Genomic DNA, 18121 nt, shown 5'->3' with positions numbered 1-18121 from the left:
CACACACACACACACACACACACACACTTTTATGTAGCAAATTCCTTTCAGAAGGAACTGGAATGGGGAATCCCGTGGATGAGCCCTACTGAAGTTCCATCAAATCTAATCAACACCAAAAAACAAAAAGCAATGTAGAAAATCACATGAAGACTCCCTCTTCCAATGCCTTTGCTTTTTCCTTCTTGTTCACTAAGAATTGGAGAAATACAGTTATTGGGACATGATAACTCATTCCCACGCCATTTTCCATCTTTGATTTTGAAACACAAAACAAGCTATTTCTAAATGTAACTCTGTTACAATTCTTCTCGTCTCTTGACACATTAATAAGACCAAAACAATTTGATGTGTGATGTATGTCTACCCATTATTCTGTTGTCTATGAATCTTTCTGCTAATAAGCAGCATATCTGTAGCCATCTCTCAGCCCTAACCTTAGTGCAGTCATCACATATTTTGCCCCGTCTCCCTCCATTTGCCTCCCAGTACACCCTACACCCCTGCGTGTACCTGAGTCATTTGAGGGAAGGAACAGGATGCAAGCTGTATCTCCAATTCCCCAGTGCCTGATACACAGCTAGTCTATTTAGGGCTTGTCTGAATTGTGGCTACGCTGAGCAGGCTGATAATTGGGTTTTTGCACGTCCTACTATTCTTCAAAGGTTGCATCTTCATTTATTTAGGGAGAGACTGAGTGTTATGTGTGGTCAGAACCAAGAAAATGGACGCCTGTGGCAGCCCTCAGCCCTTTTCTGTTGTCTTAGGCAATTTTGCTCACTCCCAAACTTACATCCCTCTCTTACACAAGCAAAAGCCCTAGAGTCCACTGCTTCTAGCCAGCCTAGAAGGTCCTGAAGCTGACCCTTTGGAGTTGGGTGTGGGGAAGGCTTATCTCAGCACACACAACCCCTCAGCCCCTACCCCAGCCTGAAGGGCTTGGTTTAAATGTATATCTTCTTATCACTGAGAAGCCTTTTATATAATGCTATTTTTCTTCATCTTGTTTTGTTCTAGTGGTGACTAAGCATCCTTTGGAGATGGTTCTCTAATCTAGCTGATCCACCTCTTAATCAGGTGCTACGTTCAATTAATATTTGTTGAATGAACGCTGGATACGATCTGAATAGAACTAGAGCAGCAGGTAGTTTGGGAGACCCTACCCAAGGGGACAGTCTTTCCTGCTAGAAGCTGTATTATTTTCCCTTATATCAAAGGACTTTGGCAGTGTAGAAATTCAAGACATGTTGCTACCTTTAACCCATGAAATGTTAGACTGATGCCAAGTGACAAAGCTTTATGATTTATTTTTAACAGTAATTGTTTTGTTTGGAATTTTGGATAATAGTATCTTGCTTTGATAGTCAAGAATGTTTCTTAATTCTCTAAAGCCTTTGCGTTGTAGATAGATATAAGAGGGCGGATGTTCTTAGCATTTGTGGTCCGATTGCTTCCTTTTGTAAAAGAGGCTTAGAGTATTTCTTTGTCTTGGCCAAGGTCACACAGAAGTCAGGACAGAACTTGGGACTAGACCCCAGCTCCTGACCCCAGCTAGCACCATGCTCACTCTTGTGCACTGGTCCTTTCAAGCAAAGGTGACTTTGTGGAGATGCATTTTATGTGCCTGAAATGATTGGTGTTAGCAATATTGACTACCTGAATAAGACCTTTATCAGCCACTACAGTGGAAAACAGAGTCCTGCCAGGGCTGATGATGACATTTGATGAGGGTTTTCATATGCCAGGCCCTCTTCTTAGCACTCATGTAGTAAATATCTCCTTTAAGCCTCATGACAATCCTACAAAATTAATACTGTAACCACCCCTACATTTCAGGTAAAAAGCAAACGAAGCACACAGAGAACACACAACTTGCTCTTGGTCACACAGAGGGAGTAAGGGATGGAGATGGGATTCAAACCCACACTCTTAACCACCAGCCTGCCCCCTCTGAGCTCTTGTAATTCATCTTAGGATTCCTGAATGTCTCCCTCAGATGCCAGATCGTTTCAAATATGTTATTTAAGTAATAATAAATTGAAAATATTTTAAAAGAAGAAACCATAAATCACTCTGCAGCAACATTCAGAAAGAATAAATGACCAGGCTGATGATGATTGAACTTATTGTAGAGTGTTATATTTAATCTGAAGATACTGAAATTATAACAAGAGATAACAAGAGATCACAGGGAAGCTTGTGTCAAGTGCAAGATCTTTTCGATAGATTAAATGGCATTTAAAGATTTCGAGATGACTGAGATAATAAGGTAGGTGTTTCCTGTTTAAAGTAAATTCATTATAGATAAGTTCAAGCTCAAATCAGAGGCACATGAGACACTAATTCATTTTTTAAAACCTGAAGCTTAAGAATAAAGGAATATTTAACTTGAATAGTGGTTTTAAAAAATTTTTAAGTAAGGGATGAACAGAAATCACAGCCCTATGTGTATGTGGGGAGGATGGAGGAAAAAGCCATGCACCACCATTGCTGCATTCAGTGCTGTTACAGGAACAGCAGCAATTTAATTCAAAAAATGAAAGAAAAAATACAGACAATGTAAAATCAAAACCAGCCATGGTACCATGCTTTAATTCTGTCCATGCCTGTTTCCCCCTCAGCGACTTGCAGGCAGGGATGTCAGTCCTCACTGCACCCCCAGTGTGTTTCAAGGTCAGTACTAAGCCGTCACTTAAATGTCTGCCTTTAAATGATCATGTTTAAACCAAGAACATGCATATCCAAAGCAAAGACAAAATCAAGCTCTTGGACCAAAAGTGAGCAGTAGTTTCCAAGATTTTCCATTAACTTGCCCCATCTTGGAGTCTGTGAGTGGCATTGCTGGGATTCAAGCTCAGCACCTTTTGCTTTGTTCCGTTGCCATGGCTCTTTTCCCTCCACTGTGTTTCCGAATCTCAAGTCGTGGCCCCTGCTGGCTCCTGCAGCCTCATATCTGTCACCCTCCCCCTCCACCTCCACAGCCAACCCCAGCACAGGCCAAGTCCCCGCAACCTGCCCTGCCCTGCCCTGATTCTGCTACAAACTCCATTTGGGATGATTGTCCCTGGGGAACTGCCTGCTGAGCAGACCCCAAGCCTCCTCCCGGGTTATACCCGGCCATTGATCACCTTTTGGTAGAATGGCACCAGGCCCTCCCTGGTCTTCTACCTGTGTGGCCTCTCTCCCCTGGACTCTGATGCAACTGTACCTGATCCCTGCCCACACTGAACACGGTAATAGGTCTCCTTCCACCTGTATCTTCTACTTTACAGGGTGCTCTGAGGACGGTGACTGGGTTATTTCTGTGTCCCCGGGAACTCAGTACAATCTTAGCAACATCATAGGTGCCTTGTAAAAGTTTGGGGGGAGGGGCACCTGTGGGCAAAGTATAGACCTGAGGCATCAGTCTTTGCAGACTTGCTTTCTAATCTTTTCTTTTTTTCATCTTCACCTGTCTTGGCAACTGATAGCCATTTATTACATTCATACCTAATAATAATCATGAGTTTTCACATAAATATCCATAGTTCAATCTTGAAAGCTCCAAAGATCAGCCCACACGGGTCTCTTGTCTCCAACCACATCTGCCAGAGTTGCCAGCAGCTGGCTCCTTAGACAGACCACGTACACACGTGGCTGCCTGCTGCAGTCCCCACTGGCCAGCAGCCTTCCTAGGTGGATGTCACTTGCCTGATCCAGGAGACCGCTGTGTGCTACCCCTGGGAAAACTTACGCAGTGGAAGCAGTCCCAAGCAGACTCTTTTTCTTTACTATTTCTTCTAAGGGCTATGTATGAGTCTGCTCAGGTAGCTGTAACAAAATGCCATAGACTGGGTGGCTTAAACAACAACAAAAATGTATTTTTCCCAGCTCTCCAGTCTGGGCAGTCCAAGACCAAGATGCCAACAGATTCAGCTCCTGGTGAGAGCTCTGTCCTGGATGCAGATGGTTGCTGTCTCCTAGTGTGCTCAAGTGGCAGACAGAGTACCAATCTCTCTTCCTCTTTTCATAAGGACACTCATCCCACTGTGGGTCTTATCCTCAGGACTCCATCTAAATTTAATTACCTCCCAAAGGCCCCATCTCCACACTGGGGATAAGGGCTTCAACCTCTGAATTTTGGGGGGAAACAAAATTCTCTCTGTACAGTCTGGCTCAAGAAATGAGACAAATCCGCCCTCTACCTTTGCCCACCCAGGGGAAGAATTTACTTTGGCTTGTATATATGTATTTTCAGCTGCAAAAGTATTCTAATGTTCCCTGTCCCAACATAAAAGAAACACAGATTCCCATGTGTTTGGGCCCTGGTGGCATGGGAATCAGAACACCTTGCTTTCTGATTCATTTCAGCCCCTACACACTTGACCTTGGGATTCCCGTTCTGTGCCCACCTGTTTCCCCATCAACAGGGATACGGACAGGACAAGATGACAGCACAGGGTTCTTTGGCCTCTGATGCTCTGTGTGTCTTTCCTTGCCATTTCTGGGGAAATGTATGGATTTCATAGGTGCTGGCCATCTGTGGGGTGATGATGACCGTCCACCTCAGCCAGGGAGGCTCCCACAGTCAGATGGTACCTGTTGGGAGGTTGGGTCACAGCTGGAGCAGGGATCGAGCCATGCATATCCAAGTGCACTGAGGCAGCCCAGCTCCTGTCTCCTGTCTGCTAGCGCGGCCCTCTTTTCCACTCAGCCGCACCGAGTAATAAGAGAGGCCCTGTCCGCCCTCCTGTCACAGAACTCTGCCTGTGCCAGTGTGTTTCTGCTTCTAATGAAGGATTTATTTAGGTCACTGCTGCCTTCTGTGCACAGCACCGCAGATTAAACATGTTGAGGAGAAGTAGCCCCTCCTCAGCCCTCCTGGGGGCCTCCCCGCTGCACACATATGGCTGCCCATCACTCAGGCAGGGGGTATTCAGGGAGGACCCTCTGTGTGCCCCTTCCCCAGATAGAGAGCCTGGATTGCTTCTGTGTGTCACTGTCCTTTCTTCTGTAAGCCTCTGTCTGGTTGAGTCACTGCAGTACTTTGGATCATGAACAAATGCGTTTGACTAATTATCATCCTTGATTCCCATTTATACCACACAGCCTTCTTTTTTAGGGACAGAAATAGCTACCACGATTGAAGGGCTTGCCTTGGGCCAGGCAATATGGCAACTTCGTAAGCACCACACAGACTGTTCTATTTAATCCTCAAAATCGGTATATATCGGGCCAAGGCATTCAATCTAAGGCTCTGAGATTTCAATCCTGTCTTGTGGATTTTAAGTTATACAGCTGAGGTTTGAGCCTGGGTTTTTGGCTCTAATCCTCTGAATTCCAACATCTCCCCTCTGCCCGCCTCCACAGATAACACCAGCTCTGTGACGGGACTGATCCCTCTCTATTTTGTCTACTGCAGGTGGTTCCAAACCTGGATTTAAAAACAAACTGCCCCAACAATCATAAGAAACAAAAACCAAAGGCACATCAGCCTTCACAGCCCAAGGCCAAGGGCATCAGGATCTGAATGTGAATGAACACAGTTGTTCCAAGCTCACTGAGTTCTTGCCATTCCGAGGGCTATGGGTGGGCAGACCGGTTCTCCTGGGAGCTTATTGAAACACAGACTCCCAGGCCTCTCCCCAGAACTCTTGGATCAGAATCTGCATTTTGAACTACCTCTCTAGCGGATCGGTGTGCACGTATAAGTTTTCAAAGCACTGTTGCTGGTGATTGTCATGGGGCAGACAGAGCTCCTGGGGGGATGCTTTAGTCACCTCCCACTTGCAACTCCTTTCTAGATGCTTCAACCCTAATCTCTCACTAATTTGGAAAACAACTTTGCATGGGTTGACTTCAGACTACCTATGGGACAGTTTTCCTTTATCATCCTCATAATATCATGGAATTCTCAGAAGCTCGGCAAAACACTGTGACTGAAATCTTCTGGCCCTAAAGCCTTGCCCCACCATGCTGCCCTCCCTGGTTGGCCCAGGTCCCTCCTTCCTTCAATCCTGAAGAATTACATTCATTATGCAGGCAACCTTTTGTATATATGGAACCTCCCAGCCGTGCCATGGAAGCAACAGAGCATAGAAAGTCTGGAAGAGGGAGTGTTGGAAGAGTCCTGATCTTTTTCAAGGGGAAAACAGGGCCAATTACTCCTCCTTTTCCCAGATAGCCAATGTGACCCAGAGAAACTTATTAACATTATGTGGACTGACCTGGGGTCTTTTCTACCCTGGACTCTTTCCACCCCATCCTACCTCACAGCAATTACCATAAGTAAACCCAAACAGAAGTGAATGTCAACACTGGATGACAAGTGTCATGTGTAGGCAATTTCAAGAAAATAAATATTAATGCAAGTCTTGAGATCTCACTGTCCTTCTGTAGACTGACAGGCATGAGCTAAATCTGTTTCCTCTTTCTTGGTTTCCAAGATGATCTGCCAAGGATAGAAATTTGACAGATCTGCCATGCACTCTTAAGTTAGCAGTGCAAAGGTAAAAGAGAGACCTTTTTTTCTCCTAAACATGAACAAAAAATCATATACTGTTGATTGCTCAGAAGTTTGGTTGGATATGGAAATGACAGTTCTGATCAAACTGTCTTGGCTCAGGCATCAGTGCATTCCAGAAAATTAAATCACTCAATACTCGGGGATGCTTGGAGAGAAACAATCCTTGTAGAGCAGCACAAGAGCTCTTATCCTTCCTGCTATGTTATCATCATTCTTTGGAGTAAGCTCTCCCCTCTGCCGGGAATGCACTTGCCGCTGCCCACAGAAGGCATCTCCATTCAAAGGCAAAGCAGCACAATGGGCTTTACAGATGGCCTGCGGAATTTTAGTCATCACACTTCCTGGTTCTGTGACCTTGAGAAGGTCATTTAACCTTAATAGCGTGTTTCCATGTCTGCCTTGGGGAGAGAGACAGGCCATTAACATTCGTTGAATGCCCACCGAGTGCCAGGCACTGCACTATCTCTTTGCCGTGGGTAATCTTACTGAGGCACGATGGCATCCCTATGAAGTAGATTTTAACCCATTTTGCAGAACGGCACATTGAGCCCCGGGGAGGTGAGAAACTTAGCTGAGGTCAGTTAGGTATAAGAATTCTAGCCTGGTTCTGTCCAATTACAAAAGCCTCTTTGCTTTTCTACTACTGCACACTGCCTTTTCATTGCTTAAAAAATATATAAAATAAAAGGAGACTAACCACCTCTTACTATCGTTACAAGTATTAGAGGAGATAATTTATACACGAGTGCCTACTGCCTGATACACAGTGGGCACCCAGGGAGGAATCTATTTCTTTTCAACCCTTTTGTCAGATCCCTTAGATGACTTGGGTCCCCATGTTTTGATCGTCCCTGTTATCCAAGGAGATTCTCACCTGTGCCAGCTGGGTCACCGTCTTTTGTTGAGAGGCTGGGAAGTTTTTCCTGCAGACACAGGGACCGCAGGCCTCACTGTTCCCGATGCACTGGATTTCCCTCCTGTTAAATATTCTAGTTATTTCATTTTATCCACGAATATACTCCAGTAGTGGGACTGAGAGCAAATATATTGTATTAGTTACATTTGAAATCTGGGTCATGATGTGAATTATGTAGTAAGAAGACTTAAGGAGAAAATTAAAATATTTTTGAAGGGTGACTTCACTGCTTCCCCTCCTTTTGTAATGAAAATATGTTTTAGACTCTCAGTGATCTTGTCCAATCGCCATGAGAAATTTTGAGTCCCCCCTTAACATCTGGTTTCTGCTTGACCCTCTAGGGAGGGAAAACTCACTACTTTTTGACACAGACATTTTCATAAAGGGACAGACTGTTAAGTTTCTCTTTCTGCTGAATTAAAAGGCTTTCTCAGTGCCTTCAATCATTTGCCTGACTTTCCACAACATTCAATGTATTCATTCAGCAAATAGCATCTCTAGTACCCACTGTGTACTAGCAATCATGCCAGCCCCAGAGGATGCAGCAAAGAGAGACAGGACATCGATAAGGAAGCTCTGAATTAACATTGTTGGGTGGAGAGGCAGGCAGTAAACAAGCAAACAATTTTGGATAGTATATGAGGAATATAAAACAAGATGATGTCAAAGAAAGTGATTAAAGGAGAGTGGGGGCGCTAACATTGCGGGAAAGCCAACATTTGAAATAAAATCTGAATGACAAGAGAGAGCCAGCCTCGCAAAGCCTGGGGCTAGCATCCTGGAAAGAGGCAGCATTAAATGCCAAGGCTCAGAGCTGGTGTGAGCTTGGTGTGTTCAGATGAACAGAAAAATCAGGGCTTGGCTTAAAGGAGGCGGGAGGGGCAGGCAGGTCCCATCCTAGGTTCCTCCCTGACCTGAAGAGGAGTGTTGAGTTAATTTTCTTTTTTTACTTTTCTTTTTTTTTTTTTTTTTTTTTTGCGGTACGCGCGCCTCTCACTGTTGTGGCCTCTCCCGTTGCGGAGCACAGGCTCCGGACCCGCAGGCTCAGCAGCCATGGCTCACGGGCCCAGCCGCTCCGCGGCATGTGGGATCTTCCCGGGCCGGGGCACGAACCCGCATCCCCTGCATCGGCAGGCGAACTCTCAACCACTGCGCCACCAGGGGAGCCCTCGATTTAATTTTTAATGCAAGGAAATCTCCATCTGGAAAAGCCTGTGTCCTCTCCCATGTGTTCCCAATGCCTGGTGTGTGGTCAGCCTCTTCATGGTGGGGCCCAAGGACACCTAGTGCTGCTGATGGGAAAGACTCTTGTCTTTGGAATTCTTGAAACTCCAGGCTTGGTTTATCACTGCAGGATGAAGCAAACAGCCTCCCGGATAAAAGGGAGTGAACAGGGAGTGGGCTGGATCTCTTTTGGGGACCTTTTAACCCATCTACAAAGGGAAGGATGGGGTTCATTTTATGCTCATTCTAGCAAGACTGGGCCATTCCAAGGAATCCTGTTCTTCATCAAAGAATCAGTGGCTGGCATGATGGTTCAACAAGACCAAAGACAAACCAAGGAGCCCAGTAACTACTTATACACTAACTCTGGGTGTTGCCACCTAGTGTGAGGGATGGTGAGGTTCCTGGCTTTGCCTGCTCAGACTGAGTTTGAGTCCTAGTACTGCCTCTAACTTTCTAGACAAACCACTCTGTTTCTCTGAGCCTCACTTTCTCATAATGATATCAGTTCTATCGAGAATGCAGTGAGCATCACAGGGGTCCTGTGTGCAAAGTTGCCAGCCTAGTGTCCGCTTAGTAGCGAGGGCTGCAGATGGCAGCTGCCATCATTGCTTTTGGGAGGAATGTGGCTTGGGTTCCAGGTTCTGTTGAACAGTCTTTGTCTGTGCCTGTGCCAACTCAGGGCTCCAGACTTTCAGAAGATTCCTTTGACAGTACCTAGTTTACTTCCGGAGGGAGAATAATCAACTTTGTGCTGCTTGCAAGTTCAAACTTGCCTTCCTGGTCCTTTTCCTGTTTGGGAATCTCCTAATTTGTGAATGGGGTAGAGTATCTTACTTATTAAGAAAGCACTTTCCACAATTAAAGGGATTTCCGAGTAAGAACTGCAACACTGCTCAGTGTTCTAATACCTCTCTGCTGTCCACCTCAGTTGCCAGTAGCCACATGTGGCCTTGAGATGTCCTGTAAGAGTAAATGTATACACACTGGATTTTGAAAACAAAAAAAATGCAAAATAGCTCCTTAATTTTATATAGTGATTATGTGTTGGAGTGATAACATTTTGGAAATACTGGCTTACATAAAAGTTGCCTTTTTAAAAAGGGGCTCCTGGAAAATGTACAAGTGCATATGTGGGTCATTTTAACACCTATAATAAAAGTAACGATAAGACATGATCTGTCTTAGGGCAAGATATGACTAAGTGTCAGGGACATAAATAAATAGTGGCTGCTATCACCTTTGAGGGGAGTTGCTGTTACTTTCCTGAGCATCTCTAGATCGCCTAAGGAGATTTGAGTTTTTTCTCCGAATGTAGTAAAACTGTTACACTTTTTATTTACACAACTCATCTGCTGCATAACTCCTATGGGGAAGGCATCGTGGTTGGCATAATGGAGGGGAGAAAGTATTGGTGAAAGTGGGGAATTCATCTCATAGCTTAGCTAAAATGCTAGCTATGTAGCATGAATTCAATAAATATTTGTTTGATAATTGGAAAAAAAGTGCATATGTGCTTCACGTTACATTTCTATAGGACAGTGCTGATAACCCATCTCACTTCAGTCCCAAAGTAGCCATTTGAGGCAAGTGGAATTATTACCACTTTACAGATGAGAAAACTGAGGCTAAGAGAGGTTACGGCACTTGGACCAAAGTCAAAACTGGAGACAGGATTCCTGACTCCATAGCCTGTGTGATTCCTTTAACTCTTCTACTGAGTAGAACAAATGAATGCGTTTCACCCACGTGCTATATGTATATCCCCTGTGTACCAGCTGATTCTGGAGTTGGCAGCCAGGGCTTGTCACTGCTAGGTAGGTTTTTTCGGGGGGCTTTCTTCTTTAGGATCCCCAAAACACTGCCATTGTTTTAAGACCACATGCTAGGGAGATAGCAATAATAGCAGAGAGTACAGAACTGGAACTCAGGATCCACAAGTTCTAGGCTCTGATTTTCTACCTGATCTTGGGCCTGTCACCTCAGGGCCTGCTCACCCATAAAATGAAAAAAAGGGACTTAATGACATGATGCTCTGATGCTCATAATTCCATTGTCAAGACCAGCTGGCCCAGATGTCCTGGCTTACAGGTTCACCTGAGCTTGGGGATCTTTCCTTTTCTGAGAATGTTACTAAAAGGCACAAAAATTCTATCTGTACCACTGAGAAATTCACATTATCAAACTACAACAGGAAGAACTTGGCTCTCGATGGCCACTGTGTGTGTGTAACTACATTTTATATATATTTAGATGTACAAATATATGCGTGTATATATACATAATATATGTGTGTATAATATATACATAAAACTTAGTTAAAGTTTCATACACACACACACACACACACACACACACACACACACACTTGTACATATGAGACTTTAGCTAAGATTTTTTTTTCCATATACCTCAAGTACTTTTGGAATGTAATGTAGATGGCTTAGAATAAGTAAATATACATTTTAGAAACTATTACATTATAAATGAGGAGCTTTTAAACTACAAAGTGCCCAGTTTTTTGGTTGTTTGGGAGGGTTTTTGTTTTTTGCTTTGTTTTTGTAAAGGACAAACTATATTTAGTTTCTTGTTTCTGCTGTCTGCTGGTAACTTCCCTTTAGGAAAAAGATCTCAGATGTGCACTGTGCTAATCAAGATGCCTCATAACAGAATGGAAAGAGCATAAATAGTCAGATAATATGAATCTCAGATCTGGGCTCTGACTCTAACCCTTAGATGTTGCAGGATCAGGTTGTTTCCTAAGTCTGGATGCAGAGCTGTATGATGGGGATGACAATACCCACCACAGAGAGTATAGCAGTTTAGTGTGGAGAAGCTACTCTCTCCATCACTTCACCCACCCCACCCCCTGCACACGCACGCACACACACATACATGTGCACACCCACATACACACGTGTACACACATACATACATAAACACACAAAAGCATACACTTGCACTGGCACACACATACCCCAAACATGTAAAAAGCAAGCACAACTGGTCCCTTTGGTCAACCCACATGGGCAGTTGAGAAGGAAATAGAATTTCACTGAAACATACTAAAACGTTCATTTGACTGAAGCAAATGGCCCATTAAATTGGGCTCATCCAATCAGTAAGACCAGCCTTGAGCCCCATCTTGTTTGGCCATCCCTCCTTGAATTTTTCTCTTTTCTTTTTCCTAAATATGTATGTCAGGTGATTTGGCAAGTCCCTTTTCTAGTGTTCTGTGATTTTCTAAAGGTTTCAGCTTTTTAATTGCTTGATCTTTAATATACATTTTACAAAGTGGCTATTACAGTTAATATCTGAGGGAGGTAGATCAATTGATCTGATCATAGACACGGAAGTCCTGCCTGTTGTTGTTTGTTTACACATTCTAGACAAGTTTTAAGCTAATAAAGTGAATTTTAAACCTGGCATAAAGAAGATGATGGGCCCTCTTGATAGAAAACATTTTTCTGGCTCTGTAAATCCCATAGTCCCCAAACTGGGCCTCTGTGCAACTCTTCCTGAGCTGTGTTTAGACAGAGATTACTTAAAAGAGAGTTTCCAGGACTTCCCTGGTGGTGCAGTGGTTAAGAATCCGCCTGCCAATGCAGAGGACACAGGTTCGAGCCCTGGTCTGGGAAGATCCCACATTTCTCAGAGCAACTATGCCCCGTGCACCACAACTACTGAACCTGCGCTCTAGAGCCCGCGAGCCACAACTACTGAAGCCCGCACACCTAGAACCCATGTTCCACGAAAAGAAAAGCCACTGCATTGAGAAGCCCGCACACCACAACGAAGAGGAGCCCCCGCTCGCCGCAACTAGAGAAAGCCCGCACACAGCAATGAAGACCCAACGCAGCCAAAAATAAATAAATAAATATAAATAAACTTTAAAAAAAAAAAGAGAGAGAGTGTCCGATCTGCTCTTTCCGGGAGAGGGTCGAACACGGATTGCTGCTTATCAGCCTCCTAAAAACGACAACCATAGCTCTTATGTCTTTGGGAACTCCATGCCATGTAGCTCAGCAGTGCCCGTGTTCCTGAGGGACTTTAACGCCCAAATGTGATAAGTCTCAGTTAAAGAGAAAAAGGTATAAAGCAGGCAGTTCACAGGAAGAGCCCTGAATTTCGAATTTTAAATTTGGACCGTGAATTTTGAAGTGGACTAAATTTTTGTGTCCTTGTGTTTCTATAACTGTCCTGCGTTTCTACCTTACACTGTAGTGTTAAAATGACAATCCACTGAGCAGACTGCAAGACCTGTTCTTTATAAATAGTAAACGTTTGCATGCATGAAGGTTTTTTGCTCTTTCCAATAACCTCGCCTGTTTATCCCTCTAGGCCCACTTCAAACATTTGCTTTACTTGGAAGACATCTCTAATCATTTCAGGCAAAATGAATGAACATAGGCCCTCACAGTACTCTCCCTAAATTATAATCGTAACATATATCGCACTGATGCTTACAGTCCGGTTGTATCAATTAACCTTTGCCAAATTGGTGCTGTAATGCAAACCACCCCAAAACTCACTGGCTTAAAACCACAAGCATGCATTCTCACTCCTGAGGGAGTTGGCTGGGCTGCACACAGGGGGCTGATGGGGCAGCTCTACTGCAGGTGTCTCTCGTCTTCCTCCTGGCACCAGCAGCTGGCTGGCCAGGGCATGTTCTTCTCGTGGCAAATAAAAAAAAAAATCAAATTGCTAGGAAGTACACTCCCCCTACAAGGAGGCTATAGCAAGAATTGGATTCAGGGAAGAGTAAAGAATTGTAGTTAATCATTCAATCTTTCAAACAGGTTCACCTGCCCTGTTAGATCAGGAGCCCCTAGTGGGTTGGAAACAATGCCTGCTTCCATATCGCTTGCCCCTCTGCCTGGGGCTGGCAGCTGGTAGATATTCTCTGATGTTTGCCAAGGTCCAAAAGTCCTTCCCAACCTTTTCCTTTATAGCAGATGTTGGCAAACTATGACTGCAGGCCAAAGCTTGGCCTGGTTTTAGTGCCAACAGAGCAGTAAAAATACAAATGTTTGAAAAAAATTAAAAGAAGAATATTTAATGACCCATGAAAATTATATGAAATTCAAATGTCAGTGTCCATAAATAAAGTTTTATTGGGACACAACCACACCCATTTCTCTGTGTATCATCTATGGGTGCTTTAGAGCAAAATAGCATAGTTGGAGTTGCCATAGAGACTATATGTCCCCAAAAGCCTAAAACATTTACTCTCTTGCCTGTACAGAAACCATTCGCCGCCCCTGCTTCATAGGATAAAGGAACCAAGAAAGCCCCAGGAGGTGAATGTCGTGCCCAAGACGACAGAGTTGTCAGCTTGATTAAGCCCAGTATTTATGTGGGGTTAATACTTCTCCCCTTTGTTTCCTAGTAATCGGAAGCCTGCGACACCCATGTGTCACTGATCTGGAGGCATCCCTCGCGGCAGCGCTTCATGACCCAGCGGCGCCCCGCCCAGTGAAGCCACCGTGGTGTCCAGCATGGCCGCGCTGCTCCTGGGCGCGGTGATGCTGGTGGTCCAGCTCCAGCTAGTGCCTTCCCGCCCCGCTGTGCCCGGGGCCGAGCTGGGCCAGCCGGAGCTTGTGAGGAAAGCGGCGACCTTGCAGGACGAGATCCGGGAAGGCGCGGCCCCCAACGGCTCCGCCCAGCAGCTGCCGCAGACCATTATCATCGGTGTGCGCAAGGGCGGCACACGCGCGCTACTGGAGATGCTCAGCCTGCATCCCGACGTGGCGGCCGCAGAGAACGAGGTGCACTTCTTCGATTGGGAGGAGCATTACAGCCAAGGCCTGGGCTGGTACCTCAGCCAGATGCCCTTCTCCTCCCCGCACCAGCTCACAGTGGAAAAGACCCCCGCGTACTTCACGTCGCCCAAAGTGCCTGAGCGGGTCCACAGCATGAACCCGTCCATCCGGCTGCTGCTCATCCTGCGGGACCCGTCAGAGCGCGTGCTGTCCGACTACACCCAAGTGTTCTACAACCACATGCAGAAGCACAAGCCCTACCCGTCCATCGAGGAGTTCCTGGTGCGTGATGGCCGGCTCAACGTGGACTACAAGGCTCTCAACCGCAGCCTGTATCACGTGCACATGCAGAACTGGCTTCGCTTCTTCTCGCTGCGCCGCATCCACATCGTGGACGGCGACCGCCTCATCAGGGACCCCTTCCCCGAGATACAAAAGGTCGAGAGGTTCCTGAGGCTTTCGCCGCAGATCAATGCCTCGAACTTCTACTTTAACAAAACCAAGGGCTTTTACTGCCTGCGGGACAGCGGCCGGGACCGCTGCTTACACGAGTCCAAAGGCCGGGCGCACCCGCAAGTCGACCCCAAGCTCCTCAATAAACTGCATGAATATTTTCACGAGCCAAATAAGAAATTCTTCGAGCTTGTCGGCAGAACATTTGACTGGCACTGATTTGCGATAAGCTAGGCTCGGAACCTTTCCTATTGTAAGTTCTAGTGTACATCTAGGGGGGAAAGAGAATTTTAAAAGGGCATTTAAGCTATAATTTATTTGTAAAATCCATAAATTACTTCTGTACAGTATTAGATTCACAATTGCCATATATACTAGTTATATTTTTCTACTTGTTAAATTGAGGGCATTTTGTATTGTTTTTCATGGTTGTTAACATGTGTAATATGTCTCTATATGAAGGAACTAAAATATTTCACTGCAAAAAAAAAAAAAATTCTGGACACGCTGTCTTTTTTGAATGTAATTAACTTGCCCCCAACTCAAGATAGCTGTCTGTGTTCACTCACTGCACATATTCCTTTATTACTTACTTAAAAAAAAAATGTTTTTCATAGCTGTTATACTCCTCTCCCATTCTCTCCCTTCTTCATTACCTTTTAAAAATTTTAATGGCTCGCTGTGGTCATCAGATTTATTTTTTTACTTGCATGGTGAGATTTCTCTTCATTGAGATCCCCTATTATTTTTGGAGGTGATAGTCTCACCCATTCGCAACTAAAGCAAGTACCTGAATGTGGATTTTAACCCCATGTAAACTCCAAGTGGACAAAGAAATTAAGCTGGAGAAGTAGTTACTAACCAGCAAGAGGCTTGCCTCCGAGAGTGCTTGCACTTACTTCTGACTGCAGCAATATGTGAAACTACAATAAAGGGAATTAAACCATTGGTCTTCAGAATGATCTTGGGGCTGTGTACTTTGCCCCAGGTGGCAGTGGGTCTCTGGAAAGCCACTTAGAATAGAAAAGAGGAATTGCAAAACCTATGCATGTCCCCATTTGTAAAAAGCTGACTAAAGTGGTAACTGTTTCCTTGAGTTGGGAGTCTATTAATCTATTTCCTTAAATATAAATATTATACTCCATATACTTTGAGACATAGGTGTATGTATGTTTAAAAATCAACTCTGGAGTCCTGAAGGTGGAAGGAAATTTAAACTCCCAAGGGTTGCAATTGAAAAGAGAAAAGTGCAAAGCAAATGGTGAAAGGTAAAGAATCCCTTGCACCTGCCTTGATAGGCCAGAGGCCCAATTTCAGTTTCACTTCTGCCCCGGACAACTGGGTTGTTAGAAGTGATAGAATAAGCCCTTCTGTGCCTCAGTTTTCTCATGCGTTCTTCATTCAGTCAGCCTTTTACAGAATTAAATAAATTGGATTTTTTTTCTTATTATGAATGAAATAGACATTATATATAGGAACTCATTGAAATTCCCCCCAAGCAACCCCAGGAAGAAGGAATTATTACAGCAAGTTCAAAGAGGAAGAAATAGGCATGAAGAAGATAAGGAACTCGCGCAAGTTCACACTGGCTATAAGCCAGAGCTCAGAGTCCACTTAAAGCCAAAGCACAGGGTTTTTGGGTTGTTTTTTTTTTTTTTTTTTTTTCCTACACAATTTTTTCTAAATTCAAATGGAAAGGCCCAGGCTCAGAGACAGTTCTTCCTGACATATTCCTTCCCTGGTGCCAAATGTCTTCCACCCCAAGAGGTGAGCCTGAGCCAGAGGAAGAGGGCAAGAATGAGCCTGAAGTTCTCTCAGCAGTGCTATCAGGGAAATGAGTCACCTTGGTTGTGCTTTGCAGCTGCACCCTGGCTTGACCTTAGCATGGCCCATGCCCCAGCCTGGGCCTTGCACAGACAGCAGAGAATGTCATCTCTCCTCCTTTATTAAGGTTGTCATTAAACAACTCCCCAGAGGGTGTGGCAGAAATATAGCAGGTTTCCTGTTGACATGGTACTTTGCCATTTGCAGTGTTTCTCTCTGTAGCACATCATTGGATCTTACTTTTATCGCACTCATTCAAGACTGAAAAAGTGAGAGGGTGGGCTTCCCTGGTGGTGCAGTGGTTGAGAGTCCGCCTGCCGATGCAGGGGACACAGGTTTGCGCCCCAATCTAGGAAGATCCCACATGCCACGGAGCGGCTAGGCCCGTGAGCCATGGCCGCTGAGCCTGCATGTCCGGAGCCTGTGCTCCGCAACGGGAGAGGCCATAACAGTGAGAGGCCCGTGTACCACAAAAAAAAAAAAAGAGAGAGACCAACAAAGGTGAAATTGAGTTATCAATTTCGCCCAGGAATTGGCTGACAGAGTGGAGACTCCAGGGTGTGTTTTCTGACTCCTAAGAGGGTGCTCTTTGCAAAATACTTATGCATGTCTGTTCCCTGATAAGGATGGTGTGCGTAAAGCCTGCACTGTTGGGACAAAAGGTGGTGGGTGGGGCTGGAGGAGGGGAAGACCAAGCACTGGAGACACATCTAGCTGCTGCGGCTCACACAGCTGATGGTAGGGGATGATCCAGTTTAAAATGATCAGAAGGTATAAATTCAATAATTGTTGGTTTGGAGGTATGAGTCTTGACTAAAAATGCATTCATGGGGTCCACCATGGGCAAGGGGTCAAGGATCAGATGAATATTTCTATTCATCTATTTATGGTACAACCCGAGCCAGCCATTTGGAAGAGATAAGCAGTAGGAGCCTGCCGCTCCAGACCTAGCCCAAGCACTTAGATCTCATCTGAGCTCTGTCAAATTCAGAGGAGATCCTGCAGTAGACCACCTGCACAGAGAGACAAATGCAATGACTCGGGAGCCAGATGGGCACCTGACCCCTCTCCAAACACACCTAATACTAAGTCTGTTAACAAAGAGAGAGATGCTGAGGGAGTGAGGTTGCTGCCTGGACTGATCCAGGCTCAGGGGCAGCCTGGGGGCCTCTGGATGACAGCCTCCCAGAGGTGGCTGAGGGCAGTTGAGCAGGGCCTCAGCTATTATATTTGGAATAGTCACTTCACTTGATGCTTCTGAGTCAGGACAGCCCCCTCCCATCCTCCAGGAACTGGATAGTGCTGAAACCCTGGTAACACTTTGGTTATCAGCTCACAGCCTGAAAATTTGCCATTTTAGCAAAAATGATTATGTGCCTCTGAGCAGAGTGCCTTGCCCTTTCTATCCTGGGAGGCTGTACTCAGCAGAAGGGAGGT

The 18121-nt window shown here is 45.1% G+C and overlaps 1 protein-coding gene across 3 annotated transcripts in view; it reads left to right on the top strand.

Moving 5' to 3' along the window:
* HS3ST1 (heparan sulfate-glucosamine 3-sulfotransferase 1) overlaps positions 1–16122 on the top strand; it is a 31198-nt gene extending 15076 nt beyond the window's left edge. For 2 of the 3 annotated variants that reach the window (XM_073805050.1, XM_033856853.2), the window contains exon 2: positions 14035–16122. In XM_073805050.1, the coding sequence (XP_073661151.1) occupies positions 14144–15079 (936 nt within the window). In that variant the 5' untranslated portion in view covers positions 14035–14143 and the 3' untranslated portion in view covers positions 15080–16122. The remainder of the gene's footprint in view (positions 1–14034) is intronic. The other variant, XM_004325694.4, reaches the window with a different exon arrangement.
* Positions 16123–18121: the final 1999 nt, after the last annotated feature.

The sequence above is a fragment of the Tursiops truncatus genome, chromosome 5, assembly GCF_011762595.2.
Source record: "Tursiops truncatus isolate mTurTru1 chromosome 5, mTurTru1.mat.Y, whole genome shotgun sequence".
In the NCBI taxonomy this organism is placed as follows: domain Eukaryota; kingdom Metazoa; phylum Chordata; class Mammalia; order Artiodactyla; family Delphinidae; genus Tursiops; species Tursiops truncatus.
Note: the sequence above shows the minus strand (reverse complement) of the source record. Positions and strands in the feature narration are given on the sequence as shown.